Raw genomic sequence first — 18,336 nt, 5'->3', positions numbered from 1 at the left:
AGAGGAGGTGAGCTCACGTTCTTCTACTCTGCCATCTTGAACCAATCTCCTCCTGAATTCTTTATATATTTTTTATATAATCCCTTGTCAGATATATGGTTTGCAAATACTTTTTTCTGGTTCCATAGGTTGCCTTTTCCCTTTTTGATGGTTTCCTAGCTGTACAGATGCTTTTTAGTTTGATGAAGTCTCATTTGTTTATTTTTGCTCTTGTTTCTCTTGCCTGAGGAGAGATATCCAGAAAGATATTGCTAAGAATGATGTCAAAGAGTGTACTGCCTATGTTTTCTTCTAAGGGTTTTATGGTTTCATGTCTTACATTCAAGTCTTTAATTCATTTTAAGTTGATTTTTGTGTATGGTGTAAGATAGGAGTCCAATTTTTTTTCTTTTGCATATGGATATCAGTATTCTTCAACACCATTTATTGAAGAGATTATTCTTTCCCTATTGTGTATTCTTTGTGCCTTTCTCAAAAGTTAATTGATTGTATATACACATGTATACCTTGTTCTTCTATTCTGTTCCATTGATCTATGTGTCTGTTTTTATGCCTACAGCACTGTTTTTATTAATGTAGTTTGAAATATAGTTTAAATTCCAGAAGTGTGATGCCTCCAGCTTTGCCCATTTTGCTTCAAGATTTCTTTAGCTATTCAGTATCTTTTATGGTTTCATATGAATTTTATGATTGTTTTCTTCTATGTAGGTGAAAAATGCCATTGAATTTTAACATATATAGCATTGAATCTGTAGATCACTTTGGATAGTATGAACATTTTAACCATATTACTTCTAATTCTTCCAGTACATGAACACAGGATATCTTTCCATTTATTCATGTTTTCTTCAATTTCTTTCATTACTACTTTATAGTTTTCAGCATATAGACCTTTCACCTCCTTGGTTAAACGTATTCCTAATTAATTTATTTTTTGATGCTATTGTAAATGGGATTATTTTCTTAAATTCTCTTTCAAATAGTTCATCATTAATGTATAGGAACAATACTGATTTATGCATATTGATTTTGTATCCTGCAACTTTACTGAATTTATTAGTTGTAACAGTTTTGTTTTCTTTTATTTTAGTGGAGTCTTTATTGTTTTCTATATGTATCATATCATCTTGTAAACAGAGAAAGTTTTACTTTATTTCCTGATTTGGTTACCTTTTGTACCTTTTTCTTGCTAATTTCTCTGTATAGGACTTCTAGTCCTATGCTTAATAGAAGTGGTGAAAGTGGACATCCTTGTCTTGTTTGTGATCGTTGAGGAAAAGCTTTCTGTTTTCCACCATGAATATGACATCAGCTGTGGGATTGTCATATATGATCTTTACTATGTTCCTCTATATTTTATTTTCTGAGAGTAAATAAATAACGTAAAAAATAAATAAAGTAAGGGGCTTCCCTGGTGGTCCAGTGGTAATGAATCTGCCTTCCAATGCAGGGGATGTGTGTTTGATCCCTGGTCAGGGAACTAAGATCCCATGTGCTGTGGGGCGACTAAGCCGTGCGCCACAACTACTGAGCTCGTGCACCTCAGTGAGAGAGCCCGTGTGCCACAAACTACAGAGTCCATGCTCTCTGGAGCCTGCACACCACAACAAAGTGCCCGTGCCACACTGAAAGTCCCTGCATGCCTCAACGAAGACTCAATGTGCCACAACTAAGACCCCTTGAAGCCAAAAAAACAAGCGATTTAGTTATACATATATATATATATTCTTAAAATAAATAAATAAAAATACAGTAAATATTTATTTATTTATAATATTTGCTTTATTTTTATCACAAAAGAGTGTTGAATTTTGTCAAATGCTTTTCCTGCATGTATTGAGGTGATCTTATTTTTTTATCCTTCAATTTTGTTTATGTGGTGGATCACATTTATTAATTTGTGTATGCTGAACCATCCCTGCATCCCAGGGATAAGTACTGCTTGTTTATGTTGTATGATATTTTTTTTTTTTTTTTTTTTTTTTTCCTGTACCTGGGCCTCTCCCATTGCCGAGCACAGGCTCCGGACGTGCAGGCCCAGCGGCCATGGCTCACGGGCCCAGCCGCTCCGCGGCATGTGGGATCTTCCCGGACCGGGGCGAGAACCCGCGTCCCCTGCATCGGCAGGCGGACTCTCAACCACTGCGCCACCAGGGAAGCCCCTGTATGATATTTTTAATGTGCTGTTGAATTTGGTTTGTTAATTTGTTATTGAAGATTATATCTTTCGATGAATTGACCACATTTTCATTATGAAGTGACCTTCTTTGACTCTTAACATTTCTGATTTAAAGTCTCTTTTTTGTAATACAAGTATAGCTACCCCTGCTTGTTTTCTGTTTTCACTTGCATGGAATATTTTTTCTACCTCTTCATTTTGAGCTTATGCACCTTGTTGAAGCTGAAGTGAGTCTCTGATAGTCAGTATATTGTTAGGTTTTTTTAAAAAAAATCTATCTAGTCATTCCATGCCTTTTGATCAGTAAATTCAGTTCATTTACATTTAGAGTAATAATTGATAGGTAAGAATTTACTAATGCAACTTATTGTTTTCTGGCTGTTTTGTAGTTTCCTTGTTCCTTTCTGCCTCTCTTGCTGCAACTCTTATCTAATGTAAGCATTCAGTGCTATAAATTTGGTATTACTTCAGTCATTGCACAGAAGTTGATATGTAGTATTTTTTTTCATTTAATACCACATGATTATAAATTTCCTTTGAGTCTTCCTTTTAACTGTGATTATTTAGAACTGTGCTGTTTATTTCAAAAGTTGTTGAGGTTTTACTGTTATATTTATTATTTATTTGTACATTTATTCCATTATTATCAGAAAACATACTATGTATGGGTTCAAAACTTTTAAATTTGTGGAAGTTAATTTTATGACATGATGCATTCTATACAGTTATTTTTCCACTTACAAAATATTTTGCCACTTTCTTCTGGTATCCAGTTTCAAGTTGGAAGTCTGCTACCTTTGTAATTGTTGTTTCCCTTTATGTAATGCATCATGTTTTTCTAGCTGTTTTCCAGAGATTTTTTTTGTCTTTAGTTTTTATAAGTTTGGTTATTATGTGTCTTGGGTTGCTTTCTTTGGATTTCTTCTATTTGGGATTTGTTAATTTCCCTAAATCAGTATGTTTATGCCTATCATCAAATTTGGGAAATATTCAGCCATTATTTCTTCAAATATTTTTCAGCCTCACAATCTTCTTTCCTTGTGGGATTCTTATTACATGAATGTTATGCATTTTGTTATTTTTCCATGGTTCCTGTGTCTTTGTTTTTAGTTTATTTTTGGTATATTGTCCAGATTGGGTAATCTACTGATCTTTCTTTGAGCCTACTGATTTTTTCATCTGTTGTTTCCATCCTATTTTTTACTCCATTCATTGATCTTTAGTTTAAGTTACTGTATTTTTTCATTTCTAGAATTCCCTTTGGTTCTTTTTATATATTGTATTTCTTTCCTGAGATTTTCTATATTTTTATTTGTTTCAAAAATACTCATAATTGCTTGTTGAAACACTGATTTAATGTACTTGTCAGAAAATTCCTTCACCTTAATGATCTAGTTTTGGTAGCTGTTTATTTTCTCATCTTATGTAAATTTTGGGGGATTTGGTTTTGTTTTGCTTTTTAGCATGCTGAGTCATTTTTTTTATTGTATCCTGAACATTTTAAATTTTATTTTGTGTGACTCTGGTTTCTATTTAGTCTTTTTTAAAAATCATGAAATCACCCTGTTTTAGGTATGGAATACATGTCTAAATAGGGATGGATGTTCAACTCCGTGTTATGCCCCACTGACATCACTCTTGCAAATGCAGAGTACAGACTCACACACCACCTTTTTGCTGGTGAGTAAAAATAGAACTTCAGCTTTCTTCTGAGCTTTACTTACACCTCCTTGGAAACAATAGATCACTTACTGGAACTGCCTTATTGCAGCTTCATGGGAGTGGAGGTTTAACTCTCTGCTAGGCACCACTGACAACAGATTGGGAGAAAGTACTGTGTTGACTAGCACACCTTACTGCCTTGCTTCAGCCATTGTTGTTGGGAGTGGAAAGGTATCTCCTCACTTGTCCTAGCTGACATAAGTGGAGAGGAAGATTAAATGCCAGCTAGTACCACCTCACACCATCTCCTTCTGTCTTGGTGCTGCTATGTGGAAGTGCAAAATGAGAGAAGGGGAAAGCAGTATGTTGTTTAACATTACCTTGTACTGCCTCATTCCACCTCTTTGTGAGCAGGTGGAGGTGGGTTTCATCTTCCTGCTGGTCCCTACTGACACCAGGGCTGTGTAAAAGCAAAGTGTCAAGCAGCTCCACATCATACCACCTTGTTGTTTCCATGTGAGGGTGGAAGTTGAATTTTCTACTGAGCTTCACTGACACTACTCCTGTAAAAGAAGGACATCAACACACAGTGCTTTACACTAGCTCATTTTGGCCTCCTTGTCACCTCATTACTACTAAGTCAGGGTGGAAATTCTGCTCCCCACTGGGCTCCACTGACATTGAAGTGGGCGTGTGGACTGCCAACTAGCACCACCTCACACCACCTGGTGTTCCATGGTAAGAGTAGCAATTTAGCTTTCCACTGTGCCCTGCTGAAACCAGGAGTTGGGAAAGCAGTGTGCCAATCAGTGCTACCTGTTTGCTGTTGGTGGGAATGTAAGTTCAGATCCTTGCTGGGACCTGCTGACACTATCTCTGCAATAGCAGAGTTCTAATTCACACTGCCTGTTGCTTCTGGGTGGAAACAAGAGTTTAGCTCCTCACTGGGCCTTGCTGACACCAGGGGTTGCAAAGCAGTGTGTTGACTAGTAGCACTCCTTTGCTGTCTGGTGGGGTTGGGAGTTCAGCTTTCTACTGAGACCCACTGACACTACACTAGTGTGGAAATGAAAGTACTGACTAGCCCTGACCTTCATTGTTCATTCTGTTTTATTAATGTTGGGTGGGCATGGAAACCCAGCTCCTTGCTTGGCCCCACTGATACCACCCAGGTGGGTGAGTCCAAGCATCCTTTACTATCACCAAGAAGGGAGTGAAAGTTCAGTTCCTTGTTGAGACCCCCTAACACCATTTATTGTGTCTGTCGATAATTCTGAGTTGCAGTTTTCTCCAATGCCCCATTCAGTAAATGGAAGGCAAAATAAAGACGCAGGCAACTCACCAAGTTCCTAAAGTTTCAAGGTACCGAAGCAGACTATTACCTTCTTTCTACACTTCAGGGCTATTTTATGTTTTATAATATCTATGCTTTTGAATTGTTAAGGGAGGGAACTAGAGAAGATAGGGGCTACTCTATTCTGGCTAGAGCCCAGTAGTATATTTTTCAATTGTGTTTACTTCTTACTGTTAGAATATAAAGATAAAATTAATTTTTGCACACTGATTGTGGTTCAAGGTTCTTCCTAAGTTGACATGAATTTGCATAATTATTTGGACTTTACATGTACACAATTTTGTCATCTGTGAAAAGTAACAGCTTTTTCCCATTTATAACAATCATACCATTTATTACCTTTCACTGCTTATTGCAGTGCCTAAGATCTCCATTGCAATAATGAATTAATGCAGTGATGATGGACATTTCTTCTTTGTGCCGAAATCTAAAAGGAATTTATTAAATATTTCCCAATTAAATTTCTGTCATATATACGATTTTTGAATATGTTCTTCTATTAATGGAATCCTCTTCTATTCCAAATTTTCTGAGATTAAAAAAATTATACATCTGTATTGAATTTTATCAAATATATTTTCTCTGTATTTTTTTCCTTCTATGTGATTTACAATGATTTTTGAAGATTAAAGAAATCTTGCATTTTTGGACTGAATACTAGTGAGTTATGAAATATAGTATTTTTCATATATCCCTGCAAGTTATTAGCTTCTATTTTGTAGAATTTTTGGATCTTGCATCTATATAGGCTTGTAATATTCTTTTCTTGTAGTAACTGAGTCATGTCTTCATATCACAGTTATGCTGTTTTTCTAAAACAAGCTGGGAACTGTTTGATATTACATATTCTCTGAAAGATTTTGTATAAAGTTATTAAATAAAGATCTTCTTCTTTAAATATTTGGAAGAATTAACTAGTTAAGCCATCTGTATTTGAAATAATTTTTATGAGATAAAGTATAAAAAAGAATTCAATTTCTTCAAAGAATGTTCAGATTACTATTTTTTCTTTTGTTATTTTTCCAATAATGCCATCCATTTAATCTTAGATGTATATATATATATATATATATATATATATATATATATATATATAGTTTCATACAGCTATTCATAATATTTTATTTTCAATAAGAGTAGACTCATAAGGTGTTCATTTTTTCATATGTGATTTTGGTAATGTGTATCTACATTTTCTTTCATCTATCTCTTCAATAAACAAAATTGGCTTTGCTTATTGTCTCTATTATGGGTCTGTTTCTATTTTATTTATTTCTTTTATTATTCTTTTATTCTAAATGTTTGGATTTGTTTTGTTTTTTTTTTCCCCTAGCTTCTGAGATGAAAGTTTATGTGACAGGCAGAAAAATGTCCCCATTAAAGATGTCCAAATCCTAATTCCGGGATCCTGTGAGTATGTTGTCTTACATGGCAAAATATACTTTGCAAAAATTATTAAGTTAAAGATCTTGAGATGGTAATGTTAAGTTACATTATCCAGATGAGCCCCATGTAATCATAAAAGCACTTTTAAGATGGAGGAAGAGGGCCAGAGTCAGAAAAGATGAGAAAATAGAAGCAGAGATCAGAGTGATGCAATAGCTGGTTTTGAAGATAGAGGAAGGTGCCATAAGCTAAGGAATGCAGGCAGTATGTAGAAGATATAAGAGATAAGAAAACAAAGTCTCCACTGAAGCACTCAGAAAGAATGCAATCCTGATGAGACCTTGACTTTAGCCCAGTGAAACCCATTTCAGATTTCTGATGACCAGAATAACAAACATAATTTTGTCTTGTTTTAGGTCACTAGTTTTGTGGTCACTTGCTACGATAGCAATGAAAAACTAATGTGATTTTAATACTATCAGTTTAATAGAAAGTAATATGTTTCTAAAAACTAAAACTAATGGTATATATTTTTAACAGAAAACTAATAATATTTTGGTACCTGGAAGAGAGGTGCTGCTGTAACAAATAATTACAAATGTAGAAGTGACTTTGGAATTAGAGTCTGGAAGACTTTTGAGAAGCATGTTTTTAAAAAAGTCTAGATTGCCTTGAATAGACTATTAGTAGAAATACAGATGTTAATGACTGCTAAAACTCAGAAAAAGTGGAGCATGGTAGAGAAAAATATATCATCTTAGATATACCTGAATCATCATGAACAGACTGTTTCTAGAAATATGAATTTTAAGGCACTGCTGATAAACACTCAGATGGAGATGAGCAACATGTTATGGAAATTGGAGGCGAAGAATTTCATATTGTATACTGGCAGAAACTTATCTGAATTGTGTTCTGAAGTTATTCTTTTTGTAAAAAGAACTTGTAAATGATGATTTGGATTTTAGCTGGTGATATCTACAGGTAAAGTGATGAAGCTTCAGCATGATTCTTCTTGCTGCTTACAGTAAGTGCAAGAAAAAAGAAATATACTGAGGGAAAAACTGTTAATTAAAAGAACAAGATGAAGTTAGGAACCAATAACAGGAAGAAACCTGGAAAATTTACAAATATGTGGAAATAAACACTCTTACAAATCAAAAGGGAAATTAGGGCTTCCCTGGTGGTGCAGTGGTTGGGAGTCCACCTGCCGATGCAGGGGACACGGGATCGTGCCCAGTCAGGGAGGCTCCCACGTGCCACAGAGCAGCTGGGCCCATGAGCCATGGCCGCTGAGCCTGCGCGTCCGGAACCTGTGCTCCGCAATGGGAGAGGCCACAACAGTGAGAGGCCCACGTACCGCAAAAAAAAAAAAAGGGTGGGGGGAAATTAGAAAACACAGTGACAAATGATTATAAGAACACAGCATATCAAAATTATGAGATGCAGCAAAAGCAGCTCTAAGAGGGAAACATATAGCTGTACATGCTTAAATTTAAAAGGAAGAATGATTTCAAATAAATAACCTAAGTTTTCTCCTCAAGGAACTAGAAAAAGAAGAACAAACAAAATCTAAAACTAGAAGAAGAAAGGAGCAGAGCTAAACAAAATAAAGAATATGAAAACAGAGAAAATCAAAGAAAGCAAAAGTTGATTCTTTGAAAATATCAATAATACTGACAAACTTTAAGCTAGACTGACAAAGAACAAAAGGAAGAAGATGCAAATAACTAAAATCAGAAGTAAAAATGGGAAGGGATGATTCAAGATGGTGTTGATGAAAATACTCAAAAAACAATCTATAATAGGAATATAAAAGAGTTTTATTTGAGCCAAACTGAGGGTTACATCCCAGAAGACAGGGTCTCAGATAACTCTGAGGAACTGCTCTGGAGGAGCATGGTTTTAGGCACAGTTTTATATCTTGTCAGGACATAGAACATTAAACAAGTCAAGAATACATTCCTTCAAGTTTTTTTAAAAATAACACAAACCCACAACAGATCCGCACCTACACAATGAGTCAACATGGCCTTGGCACCCGGGAAGGGAGTCTTATCATTGAAAGGGTACCAGCATTGGCATCCCAGGAAGGGAAACATTTAATCTTTATTTTTAACATGGACATTCTTTACTTCTGGTCAATGCCCCCTTTTCTTTAATAATTAAAGCAGATGTACAATGTATGTTTGATAGGCCACACACAGGCTGTTTTAGTTAGCATAAAATTCAAGTTAACTCATATATAAGCCAAAACAACTTCCCCATACCTCAGTATGTGAAAAAATTTTTATCAGTGATGAAGTAGGAAGATCCTGAACTTGTCTCCTACCATGGACACAGTGAATCTACAGCTACATATGGAAAAATTTTCTCTGGAAAAGACCTAAAAACTAGCTAACTCTTTCACTTCAGACAAATGAGAAAAAAAGCCACATTAAAGTGGATAAGAGAGGCTGAGACACAGTCTCACCATAAACTCCACCCCTGGTGTGGTGACCCATTATTGGGAGGGAACTAACAAATCCAGAGCTTCTCCCTGAGGCACAAAAAGCTTGTACCCACATCAGGCACCTCAAATTTTAAAACCTGCACCTGAGAAATAAGCCCTCAAAACATCTAGCTTTGAAATCCAATGGAGCTCATGTTCATGAGATATAAAGGGCTTTAGCAAGCTGAGAAATGGCTCTTAAAGGCTTATGAGTGGACTCACCCCAGGACCCAGCACAAAAGCAGCCACTTGAAAAGTGCCCAGACTTTATGTGAAAGAGATTCATTTGCTTATCATAAAGCATTGGCTGAAGGGCAGGCGCCTACTGGGATACTCTCCAGGAACAGAGGCTTGTATGTGCCATTTTCATGCTCTCCCTCTGCCTTCCTAAAGTCAGTGGGCACCATCTTTTCTTTTCTTTCTTTCTTTCTTTCTTTTTTTTAATTTTTACTTTAGACCATCTTTGTTGTTGTTGTTCTCAGCAGGCACCATCTTTGTGCAGTCCCTCTATTGCACTTCAGAGCACCTGTAGCTCCCTGATGGGAGTTTTACACACGTCTGGTACCCTGATTTTTACTGTTGGTGTCCAGGGAACACCACTTGATTGAAAGTCTTTAGAGGACAGGGAAGTTTGTGTTTCTGTTTCCCCTGGGAAACATGAAAGAATCTAGATTTTGTGGAACATAAAGCTTATATAAGCTGGGATGAGGGAACTCTTTGAGAAAAATTCTATAAATTTATCATAACCAGACAGAGCTTTAGAAGGGACCTGTGCAAGTGAAGCGCCCTGAATTTGAGTTTGTGGTAAATCCTCCCATCATTATTAATCCATTCCAGACTTGTTCTTCCTTTCTATTGATTTCTCATTATAAATTTACTGGAGGACAAAATATAACAGAGCTTTGGCTATTGTTATACGATACCCTATTTTCACCAACTATGAGGCAGTCAATTGTGTAAAGAAGCAGCTGTGAACTTGGTAGAAACTCTAAGAGATAAAATTCTTATCAATGTACACCTGTCTCTGAACAAAATTGGCACTAGATGAGATTGTCACTAGATGGCACTAGTGTGTGTGCGTGTGTGTGTGTGTGTGTGTGTGTGTGTATATATATATATATATATATATATATATATATATATATATTTCCAGCCTTAAAAAGGAATGAAGTTTTGATACATACTACAACGTGCATGAAACTTGAACTCATTATGCTAAGTGAAATAAGCCACATACAAAAGGACAAATATTGTGTGGTTCCACTTATACAAGGTAACTTAAAATAGACAAATTCAAGGAGACACAAAGTGTAATAGAGATTATCAGAAGCTGGGGGAAATGAGGAATGGAGAGTTAAACCTAAGGGGTACAGAGTTTCAGTTTGGGATGATTAGGTTCTGGAAATGAATACTGATGATGGTTGTACAACAGTGTGAATGTACTTAATGCAACTGAATTGTACACTTATAAAATGGTTAAAATTATAAATTTTATGTTATGTATATTTTAGCACAATAAAAATTCAATTACAGTAACTTTTACAATGAATTAATCATAAAAGAATATATAGGGTTACATTTAACAAAGGAAGTACAAGATTTGTTTACTGAAGATTACAAAACATTGCTGAGAGTAATTAGAGAAGTCAAATAAATGGAGAGAATTTCCCTGTTCATGGGTTGGAAGACTCAGTCTTGTTAAGATACCCAATTCTTCCCAAATTGATCTATAGATTCAAGGCAATCCCAATCAGAATTCCAGGCTTTTTTTTTTTATATAAATTAACAAGCTGATACTAAAATTTATATGGAAATGCAAAAGACTCAGAATAGCCAAAACTCTTTTGGAAAAAGAAGAAAAACAATGGAAGACTTTCACTTCCGAATAAAGAAATTAATATAATGCTACATAATCAAGACTGTGGTACTGGCATAAGGATAGACATATAGATTGATGAAACTGAATTGAAAATCCAGAAACAAATCCTTATATTCATGGTTGTGGTGAGTTTGAGGATTTGGAGACTGATCAAGGAAAAGACAAGGAGACAGGGTGATGGTAGTATTGTACAACAAGCTTTATTGAGTGGTGTCTGGACCAGGGTTGCATGAAAGGGTAAGTTTCTCACAGCAGAAGACCTTATACAGACTTTTCAATGGGCCATAACCCAGAGGGTGAAGAGGGTAAGGGAATTCCTGGGAGAGAGGTAAATCAAAGAGGGGGCTTAAGTGTCTAGGCGCTGTCCTTCAGCAGAAAGGTGGGCAGTCTTTGGATCAGAGCTCCAAAGGGCAGCAGTTTAGGATCTTTTATAGCTACAGAGTTTATCTTTAGCTAGCAAATGTTGGGTGCAGTTTTGTAGGGTAACAGGCAAGGTCTAAATGACCAAAAATATGCTTATTTAGGTATAATTAAAGCAGTTAGATGTGTGAGAATTTGAGTTTGGTTCTGAAGGGCTTTGAGCTAAGGGTCCTAGCCTGCTATGATGAATAAACAATGTAGGGGCTGATATACAGGGGTCATCTTTGGTCCATTTATATAACAATGGTCAACTGATTTGTGATAAAAGTACCAAGGCAATTTATTCAGGAAAAGATAGCTTTTTAAACAAATGGTGGTGTAACAAATAGATATTCATATGCAGAAAGCTAAACCAGGGCCTTGAACTCACACCATCTGCAAAAATTAACTCAAAATGGATCACAGACCTAAATACAAGAGCTAAAACTATAAAACCTTTAGAAGAAAATATAGCAGAAAATCTAGGACCTTGAGTTAGGCATAGGTTTTTTTAGTTATGACACCAAAACACAGTCCATTAAAAAATGACAAATTGGATCTCATCAAAATTCAAAACTCTTGCTCTTCAAAAACACCATCTTAAGTAGGTGTAAAAGTATGTGCAGCATACTGGTGGAAAATATTGCAAAACACGTATCAGATAAAGGACTTGTATGGAGAAAATGCATAGAACTCTTATATCTCAATAATAAAAAGATAATCATACCAATAAAAATGGGTAAAAGATTTGAAGATGTTATATCAAAATATATGTGAATGGCTAATATGCACATGAAAAAATAATCATTAGGGAAATACAAACTAAACCACAACAGGATACCTTTTCATACTCACCACAATGGCTAAAATAAAAAACAAAGACTTGCACACAAATGTTCATGGTAGCATAATTCATAGCAGTCAAAGTTGGAAACAGCCTATATGTCTATCAGTTGGTGAAAAAGTAAACTTAGTGTGGTATATCCATGCCCTTAATTCCTATTAAGCAATAAAAAGGAACCAACTATGGATACATGCTATGACATGAATCTCAAAATCTTTATTATCAGGGTAAGAAGCCAGACACACAAGACTACATATTGTATGATTCCACTTATATGAAATATTCAGAAAGATAAAGCTATAAAGACAGAAAGTGTATTAACATTGCCTATAATGGAAGTAGGAAGTATAATGGAAATTAACAGTAAATGTTCATGAACTATCATATTGGGATGATAAACATGTTCTGAAATTGATCCATGGTGGTCGTTGTACAAGTTGGTAAGTTTAAGATCATTGAATTATGCACTTGAAAAGGGTGCATTACATGATATACAAAATATGACCCAATGAGGTTATTTTAAAAATAAAGCTGACATGACATGAACATTTTTAATACCAATTTGTTGGTAGCAATATCTGAGAGTTCCAGTTTCTCTACATACTTGTCAAAGTTTGGAATACTCAGTTTTTTAAAAATTATAGGCATTTCAATTCTCTTTATGTAGTAATCATTTATTTTGTATATATATGTGTGTTATACATATTTTACCTATTTTTGCTTAGTGCTCATTTTACTTATTGTTTATGTTTTTGTTTGTTGGTTTGTTGTTTTCAGCATTTTATGGTAAAATATACATAACATAAAATTTACTATTTTTAGTTATACAGTTCAGTGGCATTAAGTACATTCACATTACTGTGCAACTATCATCACCATCCAGAATGTTGTCATTTTTCTGAACTAAAACTCTGTACCCATTAAATAAAAATGCCCATTTTCACCTGCCCCTAGGCTCTGGCAACCACCATTCTACCTTCTGTCTCTATGAATTTGACTAGTCTATGTACCTCATATAAGTGGAATTATACAGTATTTGTCTTTTTGTGTCTGGATCATTTCACTTAGCATAATGTCTTCCAGGTTAATAATCCATGTTGTAGCATGTGTCAGAGTTTCATTCTTTTCAAAGGCTGAATAATATTCCATTTATAAAAATACTACATTTTGTTTATTCCTCTGTCAAGGGACATGTAAATTGTTTCTAACTTTTGGCTATTGTGAAAAATGCTGCTACGAACATTGGTGGAAAAATATCTGAGACCCTGCTTTCAATTCTTTTGGGTATATACCCAGAAGTGGAATTACTGGATCATATGGTAGTTCTGTTTATTTTTTTTTGAGGATCCGACATACTGCATTCCACAGCTGCTACACCACTTTATCTTCCTCAGCAATACACAAAGTTTCCAATTTCTCCAAATCTTCGCTGACATGTTATTTTTTGTTTTCATTATTTTATTATTTTCATAATAGCTAGCCTATTGGATGTGAGGTAGTATCTTATTGTTTTTTCAATTTGCATTTCCCTAATTAATGATGTTGAGCATTTTTTCATGTGTCATTTGTATCTCTTCTTTGTAGAAATGTCTATTCAAGACTCTTGCCAATTTTTTTTTTTTTTTGCAGTACGCGGGCTTACGCAGGCCTCTCACTCCTGTGGCCTCTCCCCCTGCGGAGCACAGGCTCCGGACACGCAGGCTCAGTGGCCATAGCTCACGGGCCCAGCCGCTCCACGGCATGTGGGATCTTCCCAGACCGGGGCACGAACCCGTGTCCCCTGCATCGGCAGGCGGACTCTCAACCACTGCGCCACCAGGGAAGCCCTCTTGCTAATTTTTTAATTGAGTTATTTGGGTTTCTGTTGTTGTTGAGTTGTAGGAGTCCTTAATATATTCTCTATGTTAATCCTCTATCAGATATATGACTTGTAAGTATTTTCTCCCATTCCCTGGGTTGCCTTTTAACTCTTTTGATAGTATCCTTTAATACACAAATGTTTCTAATTTGAAGTCCAATTTATCTATTTTTTTTCTTTCATTGTCTATGCTTTTGGTTTCATATACTTTTGTTTCATGTAATGAAATCACACCATTCCCTTTGTGGTTTCTGTGGCTGCATGTATGACTATGAAGGACTCTTCAATCTTAAAATTAGATGAACATACTTTCTCTTTGCCTTTTAATAGTTTAGTTTACATAGTATATTTAAATGAGTGGATTGTCTTCTAAAATTACATTTTTAGAAACTAAAAACATTGGAATATGTTAATGAGAGGAAAAGTTTATGAGTCTATCCCAGTTTTACTTTAAAAAAACCTCTAGCCTAAACACAACACTTATATAAACAGGTCAGAAAGAAAAGGACCGAAATGTTCACATTAGTTCTCTAAGGGTTGTGAGATTAGTAGTGATTTCAGCTATGCTCTAAAAATTTCCTTTTTTTCCAAAATTTAAAAAATAAGCATATACTGTATTTATTATCAGAAAACTACAAGGAATGTTGCTACTACAGAACCAGAAAAAGAAAACCGGAAATGCAGGAGTCTTAACTATAGAACTACCCAGATTGATACATGAGCCTGAAAATTGAATTTTGTAAATAATGTAATGATAAACAGTACAGAGAGATTAAGTAAAAAGAAAATTTTACCTACATACTGAAAGAATCTGTAAAGAAATACAACAGTATGTAAACAGTGTTTATCTCTGTGATAGTAGCATGATAGAAATTAGTGTTCAAATCTGGAAAAGACAGTCAAACATTTTTAATTGTTCAATTAATAAATAATCAGCATTGGAAATATGGACAAAGTAAACATCACCAATGATTCCTACCCAAAGGAAAATTTTAAATGATTGCATAGTATTCCATCCTATGAACACTCTAACATATATCTAACCATGTCTTTAATGCTGAGATTTAGATTATTTCCGATAACATGTGTCAAGCAAATGTTAAGATTTAAATATATATATTAATTTACATTTGAGCATTTCTTTTAAAAATTCCCAACGGCTTTAAACCCAGCATCAAGAAAGAGGAAGAGGCAAGTCAGTATTAGGACTGGGTTACTGACTATAAGCTAGACAACTGGTTTATAGTCTTGTGTGTTCACTTGCTATATAGTGGGATGCAGCATTTTGGCTCTTCATCACAGGCCCTCTTTAACCCAACCTCCATCTAACCATCTAAACTCCTTCCTGTCCCCACTCCCTACCCCAGGAAACGGTAAGGAGGATTTTCCAATCTCAAATTATTGCTCACTTATCATACAGCTTGTGGAAAGTACAGAAAACCAGAATATAGAATATTTAAATCACTGGCAGTTACACCACCCTGAGACCAGCATTTGCTAAATTTTTTAGTGTTTTCCCTTCTAACCTCTTTTTATAAGTCCCCCCCCACCTCTCTCCTTCCCAGAGCCCAGGGCTAAAATCAAAGGGACAGATTTAGGATGGGTGAATGCCTTGTCTAACATTTTAGTTACTACTTTCTCTTAACTCTTTTGAAATTATACAAATATAATACTAGTTGAAAACTGAAAGGATAAACTAATAAAACCTGGTTTCTAGAAAACTTGGGTGGTGGTGTGGGACGAGTGGGAGGTGGATGAATCAGCCATATTAAAGAACCTGGGAAAGTGAGCAGAGTTAGAAACTTGATAAATCTATTAATTTATTGGCTCATAGTTTGTCAATCACGTCAGCCCAGCAAATGAAATTAGAATAGAGTCGTGGGGGAGGGAGGGTGTGACGCAGCAAGCTATTTGCAACAAGAAAATCTAGCCAAGAGACAGCTGCGTAATCATATTGCGGCACCGTTTTTACTTGCAGCAGCTGCTGCTTGCGGAGGACATCAGCCCACTGCGGCTCTCTGCAGTCTCTGGCCTGCTCCTGCAGGACCGGTCACTGCGGCCATTGCTACTCTCTGCACGGCCATTGCTACTCTCTGCACCCCAGCCCGGCCACCGCTGCCTCTGTCCGGTTCTCACAGCCTCAGCACCGTCTTCATCCTGGCAGCAGCCTCGACAGTCGCTCCCGGCTCCCGTATCGCAGTCCGACCACTACCGCACATTCCACCTCTGCCCCAGCCACCGCCGCTTCTGATATTCCGGTGAGTCTTTCCTTGCGGAGGTCGGGTCTCCTGATCTTGGCGGTAGACACCTTAGGCGTGTGAGGTCCTTTGAAAAATGGCCGAGTCAGCCGACCACAAGGAACTGTTAGAATCCAGTCAAGAAGAGGCTGGTGATAAGGTAATGATGGAGGGGCCCAGGGAACAGCCGGAGCGCGGTGAAGATGCCGCCGCTGGGCCTGGAGATGATGGGGAGCGCGGTGAAGAAGCCGCCGCGGGGCCTGGGGAAGAAGGGGGAAGAGGTGAAGAGGCTGCTGCTGGGTCCGGGGATGGCGGGGAAAAAGGTGAAGATGCTGATGAGGACTCAGACCCAGACCGTCCAAAAGGACTTATCGGTTATCTTTTAGATACAGACTTTGTTGAAAGTCTACCTGTGAAAGTTAAATACCGTGTGTTAGCCCTCAAAAAGCTTCAAACTAGAGTGGCCAATCTAGAATCCAAATTCCTAAGGGAATTTCATGGTATTGAAAGAAAGTTTGCTGAAATGTATCAACCTTTATTGGAAAAAAGACGTCAGATAATCAATGCAATCTATGAACCTACAAAAGAGGAATGTGAATATAAATCAGACTTTGAGGACTATGATGGTGAGATGTATGATGAGGAAGAGATGTGTGGTATTGAGGAGGGCCTGCTACATGACTACATAGATGAGGATGACGGTTGTGAAGAAGATTATTATGATTATGCTATTGAAGAGGATGATGATGATGATGACGACGACAATGATGACGACGACACCGAGGCAGCTGGAGATGAGAATAAAGAAGAGGATCCTAAAGGAATTCCTGAGTTTTGGCTGACTGTCTTAAAAAACGTTGACATACTCACTCCTTTGATTAAGAAATATGATGAGCCTATTCTGAAGCTCCTGACAGATATTAAAGTGAAGCTTTCAGATCCTGGTGAACCTCTCAGTTTCACGCTAGAATTTCACTTCAAACCAAACGAATATTTCAAAAATGAGCTGTTGACAAAGACCTATGTGCTGAAGTCAAGGCTAGCATATTATGATCCCCATCCCTATAGGGGAACCGCGATTGAGTATTGCATAGGCTGTAAAATAGATTGGAATGAAGGAAAGAATGTCACTTTGAAAACAGTCAAGAAAAAGCAGAAACACCGGATCTGGGGAACAATCCGAACTGTGACTGAAGATTTCCCCAAGGATTCATTCTTCAATTTCTTTACTCAAGGAATCAACTCAAAGGGAAAGGATGGAAATGATGATTTTCTACTTGGTCACAATTTACGTACTTACATAATCCCAAGATCAGTATTATTTTTCTCAGGTGATGCACTTGAATCTCAGCAGGAGGGGGTAGTTAGGGAAGTTAATGATGAAATTTATGACAAAATTATTTACGATAATTGGATGGCTGCAATTGAGGAAGTTAAAGCCTGTTGCAAAAATCTTGAAGCAATAGTAGAAGACATTGATCGCTAAAGCAGAGTGTACATGGCCCTGAAATTAATTGCCCTAGATCTAGTTACTCAAGTTATAAGAAGTTAATTACATTCTTGTGTTCTTAATTTTTCTTGTAGTGTCAGTTAAAATATATGTCTCAGAAATATGAGAAGTTCAAATAGTAATTCATTTGACCTTGCATTTTAGTAGTAGAATATCTTCAAGAAAGTATTTACTGTGGTAAATGATTTAAGACATATTAATATAATGTGTAGTTTAATCCTTCTGAAGTCCTTTTGTCATGTAGGTATTAATCTGTAGCTGTGAATATTATCAGAAATGCTAAATAAGATCAATATTTATTCCAAAAGAAAATCTTGGGGAACCAACCCAAGGTTCGTTTCCTGTTGTTTGTTTCTTGCATTTGTGTTTTCTTAGGACTTTAGCTAGTGGGTTTAATTTTATTGTGCCTGCTTCAATTTGCAATAAAAATGCAATAGAATTTAAAACTTGAATGCTTAAGAAAAAGCCTGTGTATAGTTAAGAATTTCAGGCAAAACCACATTTATTGTTAATAACAGCTTGTTCATAAGTTCTTGT

The 18,336-nt window shown here is 36.3% G+C and overlaps 1 protein-coding gene across 1 annotated transcript; it reads left to right on the top strand.

The window, feature by feature from the left end:
- Positions 1–16,386: 16,386 nt before the first annotated feature.
- Positions 16,387–17,775, top strand: LOC136142559 (nucleosome assembly protein 1-like 2). The gene has a single exon (XM_065900801.1). It carries the CDS (start codon positions 16,387–16,389, stop codon positions 17,773–17,775), a length of 1,389 nt encoding a protein of 462 aa, XP_065756873.1.
- Positions 17,776–18,336: the final 561 nt, after the last annotated feature.

Source organism: Phocoena phocoena, chromosome X (genome assembly GCF_963924675.1).
Source record: "Phocoena phocoena chromosome X, mPhoPho1.1, whole genome shotgun sequence".
Taxonomy (NCBI): Eukaryota; Metazoa; Chordata; class Mammalia; order Artiodactyla; family Phocoenidae; genus Phocoena; species Phocoena phocoena.
Note: the sequence above shows the minus strand (reverse complement) of the source record. Positions and strands in the feature narration are given on the sequence as shown.